The 14,067-nt window shown below is 39.2% G+C and overlaps 1 protein-coding gene across 1 annotated transcript; it reads right to left on the bottom strand.

The window, feature by feature from the left end:
- Window positions 1-73: 73 nt before the first annotated feature.
- Window positions 74-3,293, bottom strand: LOC135635054 (probable 6-phosphogluconolactonase 1). The gene is made up of 4 exons (XM_065145864.1): window positions 3,065-3,293; window positions 2,711-2,918; window positions 2,460-2,595; window positions 74-763 (listed from the first exon to the last, which is right to left on the bottom strand). Exons 2-4 carry the CDS (start codon window positions 2,881-2,883, stop codon window positions 263-265), a joined length of 810 nt encoding a protein of 269 aa, XP_065001936.1. The 5' UTR covers window positions 2,884-2,918; window positions 3,065-3,293; the 3' UTR covers window positions 74-262.
- Between the last annotated feature and the right edge of the window lie 10,774 nt (window positions 3,294-14,067).

Genomic DNA, 14,067 nt, shown 5'->3' with positions numbered 1-14,067 from the left:
GAAAAAGTGCATATTGGTGACCAAGGATTCAGAAAATTACTGTAATTCTAAAAATGAATCCCACAGGCCAACATCACATTAACTTATTATCTTTTATAATAAACCTGTGATCATACATTAACTAGCAACGGGACTCCCTCCCCACCATAACTATGCTATGGAGCGACAAAGTATTCAAGTAACCAAGAGGAAAAAGAGACATTTGTTTCGAAGTATCGATCTACATAGACACATCAACAGGGCCCCACAGTTATCACATAGCTTACCCGGAGCCGCCGTTACTGACATCCAAAACTGAGGCAGCCGTCGAATCTAAGAACCACACTAATTTTCCATCAGTTGGCTGAACCATCCTAGCAGGCAATGAAGAGGCATCAAAGTTCTCACCGGCGCCAGCAGCGGCAAGGTGCACTGCCATTGCCTTCTCCTCACCCACAGCCACCATAGCAACATTAGAAGCAGAGTTGATTACAGGGAGTGTGAAAGTAATCCTCTCAGGTGGAGGCTTGGGAGAATCAGTGATATAAGTAACCCACTCCTCTTTCAGTTCAAGGGCTGGGTGGTGAGGGAAGAGTGAAGCAACATGTCCATCAGGTCCCATGCCAAGAAGGATAAGGTCGAATTTGGGGCAATCATTGCTTTCAGAAACACCCACAGTCCGGATCTTCACTAGCTGACGAATGGCAAACTCGTACTCTGCTGCAGCTTCTTCCACTGTAACATTGTCATTTATGGAGAATACATGACTGTTGAGAATGGGAACCTAATAATACAATTAAGAGACAAATGTTAGGAATAGTTATAAAAAGGCAAACCAGATAGGGCAGGTAGTCAAGGAGAGATCCTGGTCCCTATTGAAATGGAGCCTCTTCAACCAACCTATGTGATCTAAATTCAGATACGCTCATGTGATCTAACAGACAAATAATATTCCTGTATTGGCAATGTGAATTTAAGCAATACAAGATTGACCACCCTAAAGATGTAAATACAAGATATGCCAGGTGGTCAGATCGGAAAGAAAATATATTTTGGTTGGAAAATATTTTTTCACATGTTCATCGAAAAATAAGCATGCGTGCCTTGCATAAGATCAAAAGTAGTAAACATATGCCTTTGTATAAGATAGGAAGGGCTAGTGTTTGAAGTGTCAACAAAGTCATAGCCAAATATGTAAGAGCATAATCCTCACTTTTTCTATGATCATGTTCAATTAATCCTAGGAGATATGAAAGAAATACATCATACATCAAACAATAAGATATAGTACAATCTGGAATGATTGCTATAGCAAAGTAATGGCATAACTTTCTTTTTATCTTAGGGGAGAACAAAAGATATATATGACGAACAAGGAACTGATTTGTTACTGTAACTCTCAAAATGAACCCAACAGCATATGAACATTAATTCACCGATCTACCTGTCCCTCTTTTGATAAATTTATACATAAAATAATCACATTGCAGCTGTTTAAAACTGCTTCCTAATTGCAAAAAAAAGACAATTTCTTGTACTAAAACCAACATATTAGCTTCTGTAATAAACCCCTGATCATAAATCAAGTACCACAGGAACTCCCTCTCCAGCACAACTATGCTCTAGGTAACAAAATATTCAAGCAACCAAGGAGAAGATAGAAACATTTTTTGAAGTGCAGATCTACATAAACTTTTTTTTTTCAATGTTTTAAATCAAATCATGCCTTATCAGCACATTCTAGGTGAACTGGACACATATGCCCAAATATCAGTACCGAACACCGAGCAAAACAGGTGGTACTTCCCAAAACCAGAATCCTCCCTTTGTCGTATGGTGATCTCATGGACGAATTATCTGAATGCTTCTAGACAAATTACCCAATATAACTTTGCATCCACTCATCACTTTACATCCGTTTCAAGTGATTATAGCCTTAATGCAATGACATTCAACGACTCGAGCAATAAGGAGAACTTCACATAAAATAAAAGGAAACACAAAAAATAATATTTTGATGGCAAGCTTAAATTAATCTTTTAAAGATACCTGAAGGATATTTTCAAACATACACTATGCAGAAAATAATCCAAACCAAGATTCTGAATATGATACCGTATCGATGTACCGATCAGATATTGTTACGGTACATACCGAGTTGTATCGAGTGGTACCGAACGTATTGACACATGATACACTGAGATATATCAATGTGCCACCCATACCGGTTTTTTATCGGACCAGTATGTACCGTCCGTACCGAGCGGTATGATACGGTATTGCAAACCATAATCCAAACTAACTGCAAATTGAGAAAATTTACAAATAAAGACAATCAGAATTTTGACAAATAAATTTTTATATAATCCGTAACAAAGCATCATCCAAATACTATGCGATACGAGAATAATCAAGAGAACTATAAGGATCTGTATCTTGTACAGTATTCAAGCAACAAATAATCCAAATTGACTACAAACCTTTGAAAGAAAGAGATCCTTTGTTAGCTTATGGTTGCTATCGATATGATTCTTTGCCACTGCACGCTCATCAGCCCAAAACACAAACCATTTTGTCCAATCAACTGTCTTGTCGTAAGGAGCTTCACAGAGTTTCCTGCAGCCACAGGAAATCCCCATGAAAAACTCATCTAGCCTTGCAGAATGATACAAAAATGTGCAACTACAATAACGAAAAACGAATCATGTGGGAAATATTCCAAAGTAATTACCTCATCAAACTTATTAGAGATCCTCCAGACAAAGCAATGGTAAAACATCCCCTCTCCTTCACGGAATTCTCAGACAATTGCGATATGTACTCCGCCAAATCCGTGGCGAGCTCATCCGCGCTCTCGAAAACCCTCAACTCGCTTTTGATCTTCGGTCCACCACAGGCAGACATTTTTGCAGTCCGTCACACCTCGGCCCAGCAATCCCCTGTGCAAACACCAAAAAAGACCAAACCTGATCAAGAAGATCCGGCAGAATGGCAAGGACGCCTCCAGGAAGCGATGTATGCGGGATCAATCGAGGCATTTTCCAAAGGTTTTAATTTCGAGCGTCAGAAATATGTAAAAACTTGCCCTTTTCCGTTCAGAGTATAAGCGATACGCCGCAGCGGACGCAGCGGCGCCGGCGAGGGCTGGGTAAGCCGAAGAGAATCGTGGCGCGGAACTCCGAGGAGGAGAACAACAGGGCTCACAGTCTGCTGCGGCCGGTGAGGGAACGGTCGGATTTGGGGAAAGCATCCACCGTTGGAGACACAGGTAGAATGGCTTGGGTTAAAGAAGGGAGGGGAGGGGGCACGAAGGAGAATTTGCCAAAGAAATATTAATAACGAATTTTAATAGGAAAATAAATAATAATAATAATAACACTAAGAATCCAATTTTTCAGAGTTAATTAATGTTTTATATTTATCTCTGCTCCATCGCCTTCACCCTTCCAAATCAAACCTTGCATGTTCCATAAACCCACAGATTCCATTTGTGGGTGTATCACCTACAAAGTGTCATTTAATTTCCATGAATCTAATGGATGATATTGGGCATTCAATATTAAAGTTAAAATGCACCTTGATTTTGACTATGTCAACTGTGCTCAGGCAAAGTTTCATGCACGGCATAGTGTCAAAATGCACCTATATTTTAATAAAACATCACCCCATCGATCGAGTGCAGACAAAATCATAAAAGACAGACGTGAGGTTGGATCTTCTTTGTTGCAGTATGCATAGACTCTGGCAAACACCATTTGGTGTGACATCAAATATAGAGCAATTGGCTTGCTGTCGACAAAATAGAAATGATAAGAGCAATGAAGCATCCTCACTTGATGTCTGCACATCCAATAGAGTTGGTAATTTACCTGGTGGTTGCACCCACAGACAGTGCAGTACAAGGTCAAACCTGTCTGCTCTGGATTCTCCTTTCTCACTGCCATGCTCTCCACAATTGTTGTGTGCTCACTTCACTCTTCCAGTTCGAAGCCTGAAAACTTGCATTGTGATTGTTCCATGGTGAATCTGACAAGCAATCGATTCACACTTTTGTTTGTGTAATGTGCCCCAAATGAATGTGTAGAACAGCCAAGGATCTGTTTATTTTGAAAGTCTTCCTTATGTTCCGTCCAAAATCTTTCTATTAACAATTAATTCACACACAACTATTCCTTTTCTATTATCCTAAAGGAAATTCAGGTACTGTTCTGTGCAAAATCTAGCTCTTGTGTTTAACTATTCAACTTTAGTGGTAGATTTAGTTGAACATCCATGCTATTTATTGCAGAGTGTGACAGACTCTGCAATTGAAGTTGACAAGCAGATTGTTTTCTCTTCTTTGCTGTGATGGTAAGTTGTTCCTGTTGGGCTGATGGCCCATATTCAACCCATGTGGGTTTTATCAGTCCACATCTCTTTTTAATTTAATCCTGATTAAGATTAGGAGGGTATGGTGGCTACGTTTTAGATGCAGATTAAAGCTATAAAAAGACAGCAACGAGGCAGATCTTTGAAGCCACGAGATTCTAAAGAGAAGAAGGAGAACAAGACAGAAAAGGAAGAGAAAGAAAGGGAAGAAGACAAGGACAACGCAAAGAGACTGTTCTCAATCATCTAGCAGTGTTCTCATCTCAGGTTAGATCAAATCTACAGTAGGCTCTTGCTGTGATTACTTGGGAGGTTTTAGATATTGTGGGTAGTGACGTGATCCTTGTATCCCAGTTATTCTCTTGTGGTTGTTGCTAGGGTTTTGGGCAAGAGATTGAGATTTGTACATTCATTATTCTCATAGTGGATTATCTCTAGTTTGCCCCGTGGTTTTTACCCTTCACATTGAAGGGGTTTTCCACGTATATCTTGGTGTTCTGTTTGATTGTGTTTCCATTTTATTCCGCTGCGTATTTTGGTCTTCTAGTATTTGTTCCTATACAAAGGTTATTCCTGTTTATATCCCCATAAACTGGTATCAGAGCGGGGTTTTGGTGATTTAATTTTTGTATTTGAACATGGAGGCCAGTAATATTTCTCGCATGATTAGTTTGAATAGAAATAATTGGATGATATGGAAACCAAGAATGAAAGATCTCTTATATTACAAAGATTTGTACGGACCTTTGCAAGGGGATAGTGCAAAACCTACAACTATGACAGATGATGAGTGGAAGAGGTTAGATCGAAAAACAATTGGGTTTATTAGACAGTGGCTTGATGATAGTGTCTTTCACCATGTTTCTACTGAAATTTCTGCATATTCTCTTTGGAAAAAATTGGGAAGTCTCTATGAAAGAAAAACCGCTGGCAACAAAGCTTTTTTGATCAGAAAACTTGTGAACCTAAAATATAGAGAGGGTGCTTCTATTGCTGAGCATTTGAATGAAATGCAGAGTATTACTAACCAGTTATCCTCTATGAAAATGTATCTTGATGATGAGTTGCAGGCATTGTTACTTCTCGGTTCATTACCAAAAAGTTGGAAGACACTGGTGGTTTCCCTTAGTAATTCTGCACCAGATGGTATTGTCACTATAAGTCAAGTAACGAGCAGTTTGTTGAATGAGGAGTTGAGAAGAAAGAGTTTAGCAACATCTCAGAATGATTCACAGGCACTTATCTCAGAGAACAGAGGAAGGTCAAAGTCTAGAAGCAGTTCACGTATAGGTAGGAGTAAGTGAAGATCAAGAAAAGATATTGTTTGCTATAACTGTGGTGAGAAAGGACATTACAAGAACCAATGTAAGCAACCTAAGAAGAACAAGAAAAAGGGAAAAGAAGTGGAGTCTACAGAGTCAAAGAATAATACTACAACTAGGTGGTGATTATTTGATTTTGTCTCCTTCTGATGATATTTTTTCTTGTGTGTGTCAGGATCTTGAGTAGGTGATTGACACAGGTGCTTCTTATCATACTACACCACGGAGGGAGTTTTTTGCTACATACAGGTCTGGAAACTTTGGTGTTGTCAAGATGGGCAACTATGGCACAACAGACATCATTGGCATGGGTGATATCCATTTAAAGACCAACCTTGGCTGCAAGTTGGTACTTAAGGATGTGAGGCATGTGGTTGACTTGAGGCTGAATTTAATTTCAGTTGGAAGACTAGATGATGAAGAGTATGAAAGCAGATTTCACAGAGGGCAATGGAAGCTCAGTAAGGGTTCTCTTGTTATAGCTAGTGGAAAGAAATGTCATATTTTGTACAGGTTGCAGGCTAAAGCTTATGGTGAGCAGTTAAATGCTACAGAGAAAGACTTCAGTATGGAGTTGTGGCATAGGCGATTGGGACACATGAGCGAGAAGGGGCTGCAAGCTCTTTCCAAAAGAGAGGTATTACCAGATCTCAGAGGTATACATCTGAACCCTTGTATTGATTGTTTGGCTGGTAAAAAACATAGAGTTTCATTTGCTAGTGCTGCTTTGTCTAGAAAAATGCATGCCTTAGACCGTGTTTATACAGATGTATGTGGTCCTTTGAGGACAAAAACTCCTGGTGGATCTGTTGATGTTCTTGGTATAAGTGGTGCACTTTATTTTGTCATATTTATAGATGATTTTTCCAGGAAAGTTTGGGTCTATGCTTTGAAGACCAAAGATCAGGTTATTAATGTCTTCAAAGAGTTTCATGCTAGGGAGACAAAAAGGAAATTGAAATGCATAAGATCAGATAATGGTGGTGAGTATACAGGATTGTTTAATGACTATTGCAGGTCACATGGGATCCAACATGAGATGACAGTTCTTGGTACACCTCAGCATAATGCAATTGCAGAGAGGATGAATCGCACCATCATGGAAAATATCAGATGTATGCTTTCATAGGCCAAGCTACCCAAAAGGTTTTGGGATGAGGCTTTGAGGATTGCAGTTGATGTGATCAACTTATCACCATGTACAGCCCTAGATGGTGATGTTGCAGAGCATGTATGGTCAGGGAAAGATGTTTCCTACAGGCATTTGAGAGTGTTTGGTTGTCGTGCATTTGCACATGTTCCAGATAATGAGAGGTCCAAGCTGGATGGTAAGTCTAAAGAATGTATTTTTCTTGGTTACTCACATGATCAGTTTGGTTACAGGCTTTGGGATCCAGAAAAGCAGAAGGTGTTAAGGAGCAGAGATGTGGTCTTCTTTGAGGATCAAACCTTTGAAGATTTGAAGCAGAAGGCACCAGCCAAGACTTCTGCAGAAGGATTAGCAGATTGTGACCCAGTTATTCCTCCAGTATATCAGGGTGATAGGGGAGATGTGCAGAAAAATAGTGTAGAGCCTGATGTTGATTTACTTGCAGGACATGTTGAGCAAGAAGAAGTAGGAGAGCAAGTTCCCGCAGAACCTCAGTTGAGAAGATCTTCTAGACAACGTCAACTTTCCAGAAGATACTCTACAGATGAGTATGTGATGCTTACTGATGCAGGTGAACCAGAGAGTTACCAGGAAGCAGTTGAGAGTGAGCAGAAAGAGAAGTGGTTAGTTGCTATGCAGGAAGAGATGGATGCTCTTCAGAAGAACCACACTTATGATTTGGTGCTGCTACCAAATGGAATGAAGGCCTTGAAGAACAAGTGTGTTTTTAGGTTGAAGACTCAAGAATATTGTTCTCAACCAAAGTACAAAGCTAGATTGGTTGTGAAAGGCTTTGGTCAAAAGAAAGGTATTGACTTTGAAGAGATATTTTCTCCTGTTGTTAAAATGTCTTCTATTCGTGTTGCTCTTGGTATTGCTGCTAGCCAGGACTTGGAGGTTGAGCAGTTAGATGTGAAGACAGCTTTCCTTCATGGTGATTTGGAGGAGAAAATTTATATGGAGCAACCAGAAGGCTTCAAAGTCAAAGGTAAAGATAATTTTGTCTGCAAGTTGAAGAAGAGCTTGTATGGGCTAAAGCAAGCTCCAAGACAGTGGTACAGAAAGTTTGATTCATTTATGACAAAAAATGGATACAAAAGAACGACTTCAGATCATTGTGTGTACATCAAATGGTTTGGTGAGGATTTTATTATTCTCTTACTTTATGTTGATGACATGCTTATTCTTGGGAAAGATATGTCTAAAATTGACAGGTTGAAGAAGGAACTGAGTGAGTCTTTTACAATGAAGGACATGGGGCCAGCAAAGTAAATACTAGGCATGCAGATTTCTCGTGACAGGAAAAACAAGAAGATTTGGTTGTCACAGGAGAAATACATTGAGAAGGTATTGGAAAGATTCAGTATAAGCAATGCTAAGCCAGTTGGTTCTCCTCTTGCAGGTCACTTCAAGTTGTGCTCAGAACAGAGTCCGTCAAGTGATGAGGAGAAGGAGAAAATGCAAAAGGTTCCTTATGCTTCAGCAGTTGGAAGTTTAATGTATGCAATGGTATGTACGAGGTCGGACATCGCATATGCAGTGGGTATTACTAGCAGATTTCTTGCAAATCCAAGCAAAGAGCACTGGGCAACAGTGAAGTGGATTTTTAGATATCTTAGAGGGAGCTCTAATGTTTGTTTAAGCTTTGGAGGTGGACCACCTGTGTTAAAAGGTTACACAGATGCAGATATGGCAAGAGATATAGATACGAGGAAGTCTACTTCAGGTTATGTACTTACTTTTGCAGGGGGAGCTGTGTCATGGCAATCCAGGTTACAAAGGTGTATTGCTCTCTCCACCACAGAAGCATAATATATTGCTGCTACAGAGGTATGCAAAGAAATGTTATGGATGAAAGAATTCTTACAAGAATTGGGGTTGAAACAGAAAAATTATGTGGTCCATTGTGATAGCCAGAGTGCCATCCATTTGTGTAAGAACCCAATGTTTCATTCCAAGTCAAAGCATATAGATGCCATATACCACTAGATTCGAAATGTATTTGAAGAGAAGCAGTTGCAGCTTCAGAAAATTCATACAAATGACAACGGAGCAGACATGTTGACGAAGATCTTACCAAAAGAAAGACAGGAGATATGCCGACAGTTGGTCGGTATGGCTTCACATTGAGGAATCATGGGACAGCCTCCCTTAAGGGCTGAAGGGGGAGGTTGTTGGGCTGATGGCCCATATTCAGCCCATGTGGGCTTTATCAGCCCACAGCCCACACCCCCTCTTAACCTAACTCTAATTAAGATTAGGGGGGTGTGGTGGCTGCGTTTTAGATGCAGATTAAAGCTATAAAAAGGCAGCAACGAGGCAGATCTTTGAAGCCACGAGATTCCAAAGAGAAGAAGGAGAACAAGGCAGAAAAGGAAGAGAAAGAAAGAGAAGAAGACAAGGACAACGCAGAGAGACTGTTTTCAATCATCTAGTAGTGTTCTTATCTCAGGTTAGATCAAATCTACAGTAGGCTCTTGCTATGATTACTTGGGAGGTTTTAGATATTGTGGGCAGTGACGTGATCATTGTATCCCAGTTATTCTCTTGTGGTTGTTGCTAGGGTTTTGGGCAAGAGATTGAGATTTGTACATTCATTATTCTCATAGTGGATTATCTCTAGTTTGCCCCGTGATTTTTACCCTTCACAGTGAAGGGGTTTTCCACGTATATCTTGGTGTTCTGTTTGAGTGTGTTTCCATTTTATTCCGTTGCGTATTTTGTCTTCTAATATTTATTCCTATACAAAGATTATTCCTGTTTATATCCCCATTAGTTCCTTGACCATAAGAGTAGGATGATGAAAACAAAGAGGATGTTCTGAAACTTCTTCATACAACATTTCGTCTCCTAAATCACTTCTTTTCTCTCTCCGTTTTCTGCCCTCCAAAATGCATCCCGATTGGTGTGTGCAAAGAATGCGGCTGCGGAGGTGTCACATCACTTATCAATGTCTAGCTTCTCCGGCTGAGTTGAAATCATTGTCCCATCAAGAGAAGAAGTTCTTCTTCCACTCGCTCGAGTAGTAAAAGAGAGAGGCGCAGTGGTGGGCAGGGCGATCAATCTAAAGTCACCATGAAAAGATCAAAAGCTCCCACCTCGGGGCTCAGCACTCAAACGTGAAGGCTTCGTAGTGGACAATGGGGCCTAGAGTCAATGTAACATGAACCATGAAGTCTTGTCATAGCGAGACACCTGATTCGCTGATCAACACCGGGATATTAAGGCTCCTCCGCTCGGGGATGCCATTTCTTTCTCTGCAAATGATTAAGCAGGAAGAAAACGCAGAAAGTTTTTGAACGTGTATTCAAGTTGGTCGTCGATCGCGATACCCATCTCTGTGATAGCAGCAGCGGTTCTTCCGTGGATGCCTCTATCATCAGGTGGAGGAAGACGGTGGGAATTAGCAGAACATTTCCGTCCATGCAAACTTTAAGACGATTTATAATGAATTTTGCGAACCAGTCGAAGTCAATCATCTCTCAGCAATTGGTTGCAGTGCCGTCGATGTGAAGAAATGTGGTTAGTGGTGGATCGTCCGCTCGTTCATTATAAGACTTACCATAAGAAAAGATAGGTGACAGAGGTAGGCAGAGTTTTGGCTGCAGTTTGATGTTCGGTAGGTTGTCCATCATCACGATCTAAAGAACCGTGTAAGGAATCGACCATGAGAAAAGGCTGACTCTGAAGCTACAAGGCCTGCGCGCGGTTGTCTTGACGTGTGGAACTCGATGGCATGCTTGAGACTTTTCCATTAATCGTTCGCATTCAGCTCATGCCAAGACTTCATCGCATGTCCTTTTGCTTGAATCCTGGGCCGGTCCTTGTCACCTTCTCATCTCCAGCACACCAGCACATAATAAATTGCAGACATGACTGGAGAGGTCAAATTGAGTGAAAATTTTTGTTTTTGGGTTTTCATAGCCTACTGGTGACATGGACTGTATAATCTGTAGTTTCTGACTTTTTTTTTTTTTTTTTTTGTCTTTGGAAGCAGCTGGTTCCGATAAATTTGTAGTTTCTGGGTTCAGCCTTCTCTTATCATTGTTTCAGATTGACAGGGATCGGCAGGCGAGGCTCAGAAGAATGCTTCCAAGTTTCCTTGTGCAGGAGTATGATTTTGGAGGTCTAATTCAATACATTTAAATCCTTGGTTGGTTAGGAGTGAGATTTAGGGTTGAAGAAGCTCCTGTAATTAAGAGAACCCTCTTTGAGACGCCTGTGAAACTGTGTTTATGACTTTTTATATGGATTCTCCGGAAACTGAATCGAGCTTCTCATCAGCGTCTCTCCTTCAGAAAGAGGAGAACATCAAACTTCTGTGTTGGGTTGACGATCGACAAATTTAGTCGGTTTTAATAGTCCATAACCCACTTCGTAACCCTAGATCTAATAAGAGGATGGGGTAGTTATGAAAATAAGAGAAAAACTATAGTAACTTGATTTAATAAAAAAAGAGAAAATGGTAGAAAAACAAGAGAAGAAAAAGAAAAAAGATAAAGACAACGCAGAGAGACTATTCTCAATCATTTAGGTAGTGTTCTCATCTCATGTTAGATCGGATTTATAATAGATTCGTATTGTGATTATTTAGGAAGAATTTGGATATTGTGCATAGTGACATAATCCTTGTATCCCAGTTATTCTCTTTAGATTATTGCTTGGGATTTGGGCAAAAGACTAAGATTTATATATTCATTATTCTTATAGTGGATTATCTCTAGTTTGCCATTTGGTTTTTACCCTTCACGTTGGAGGGATTTTTCACGTAAATCTTAGTGTTCTATTTTATTGTGATTTCTATTTAATTTCACTGTATGTTATGACATACTAGTATGTGTTCGTATACAAAAGTTTGTTTCTCTTTTTATATCTCATCAACCGGTAGTGTTTCTCGCATGATTAGCTTGAATGAAAATAATTGAATGATATGAAAACCAAGAATGAAAGATCTCTTATATTACAAAGATTTGTATGGACCTTTGTAGGAGGATAGTGCAAAGCCCGCAACTATGACAGATAATGAGTAGAAGAGGTTAGACCGAAAAACAATTGGGTTTATTCGATGGTGACTTGATGATAGTGTCTTTCATCATATTTCTATTGAAAGTTATGCATATTCTCTTTGGAAAAAGTTAGAATGTCTCTACGAAAGAAAAACTACTAGCAACAAAGCTTTCTTGATTAGAAAACTTGTAAATCTGAAATATAAAGATGGTGCTTCTATTGTTGAGCATTTGAATGAAATGTAGAGTATCACTAACCGGTTATCCTCTATTAAAATGTTTCTCGATGATGAGTTACAGGCTTTGTTACCTCTCAGTTCATTACCAGAAAGTTGGGAGACACTAGTGGTTTCCCTTAGTAACTCTGCGCCAGATGGTGTTGTCACCATGAGTCAAGTAATAAGTAGTTTGTTGAATGAGAAGTTGAGAAGAAAGAATTCAGCAACATCTCAAAATGATTCATAGGCACTTATTTCATAGAACAAAGGAAGATCAAATTCTATGGATAGAAGCAGTTCACGCATGGGCAGAAGCAAGTCAAGATCAAGAAAAATTATTGTTTGCTAGAACTATAGTGAGAAAAGACATTATAAGAACCAATGTAAGCAACCTAAGAAGAGCAAGAAAAAGGAAAAGGAAATGAACTCTAGAGTCAAAAGATAATACTACAACTATATTGTAGGGTGGTGATTATTTGATTTTGTCTCATTCTAATAATATTTTTTCTTGTGTGTGTCAGGATCTTGAGTGGGTGATTGACATAGGTGTTTCTTATCATGCTACACCACAAAGGAAGTTTTTTGCTACCTACAAGTTTGAAAATTTTGGTGTTGTCAAGATGAGCAACTATGACACGACAGATATCATTGGCATGGGTGATATCCATATAAAAACCAACCTTGGCTGTAAGTTGGTACTTAAGGATGTGAAGCATGTGATTAATTTGAGATTGAATTTAATTTCAGTTGGAAGGCTAGATTATGAAGACTATGATAGCAGAGTTCACAGAGGACAATAAAAGCTCAGTAAGGGTTCTCTTATTATAGCTAGTGGAAAGAAATGTCACACCTTATATAAGTTGCAGGCCAAAACTTGTGGTGAGCAACTGAATCCTACAAAGAAAAACTTTAGCATATGAGCAAGAAGGGGCTACAAGCTCTTTCCAAGAGAGAGGTATTGCCAAACCTCAGAGGTATACATCTGAACCTTTGTATTGATTGTTTGGTTGGTAAACAACATAGAGTTTTATTTACTATTCTTGTTTTGTCTAGAAAAATGCATGTCTTAGATCGTGTTTATACATATGTATGTGATCCTTTGAGGACAAAAACTCTTGATGGATCTATTAATATTCCTGGTATTAGTGGTGCACTTTATTTTATCACTTTTATAAATAATTTTTTTAGAAGAGTTTAGGCATATGCTATGAAAACCAAAGATCATATTATTAATGTCTTCAAAGAGTTTCATGTCAGAATTGAAATGGAGACAAAAATACAATTAAAATACATAAGATCATATAATAGTGATGAATACACATGATTGCTTAATGATTATTGTAGGTTACATGACATCCAACATGAGATAACAGTTCTTGATACACCTTAATATAATACAATTGCAGAGAGGATGAACCATACCATCATGAAAAAGATTAGATGTATACTTTCACAAGCCAAGCTACCCAAAAAGTTTTCGGATGAAGCTTTGAGGACTACAGTTGATATGATCAACTTATCACCATGTACAACCTTAGATGGTGATGTTGCAGAGCATGTATGGTCAGGGAAAGATATTTTCTATATGCATTTGAGAGTGTTTGGTTGTCATGCATTTGTATATATTCCAAACAACGAGAGGTCTAAGCTGGATGGTAAGACTAAAGAATGTATTTTTCTTGGCTACTCACATGATCAGTCTAGTTATAAGCTTTGAGATTTAGAAAAGCAAAAGGTGTTAAGCAGAGATGTAGTCTTCTTTAAGGATCAAACCTTTGAGGATCTGAAGAAGAAGGCACTAGCCAAGACTTCTACAGAAGGATTAGCAGATTGTGACCCAATTACTCCTCCAGTATATCAGAGTGATGGGGGAGATATGCAGGAAGATGGTGTAGAGCCCGATGTTGATTTACCTGCAGGATATGTTGAGTAAGAAGAAGTTGGATAGCAACTTCCCGCAGAACCTTAATTGAGAAGATCTTCTAGATAACATTAACCTTCCAGAAGATACTCTACAGATGAGT

The sequence above is a fragment of the Musa acuminata genome, chromosome BXJ3-4, assembly GCF_036884655.1.
Source record: "Musa acuminata AAA Group cultivar baxijiao chromosome BXJ3-4, Cavendish_Baxijiao_AAA, whole genome shotgun sequence".
Taxonomy (NCBI): domain Eukaryota; kingdom Viridiplantae; phylum Streptophyta; class Magnoliopsida; order Zingiberales; family Musaceae; genus Musa; species Musa acuminata.
This window is presented reverse-complemented; position numbering and strand designations above follow the sequence as displayed.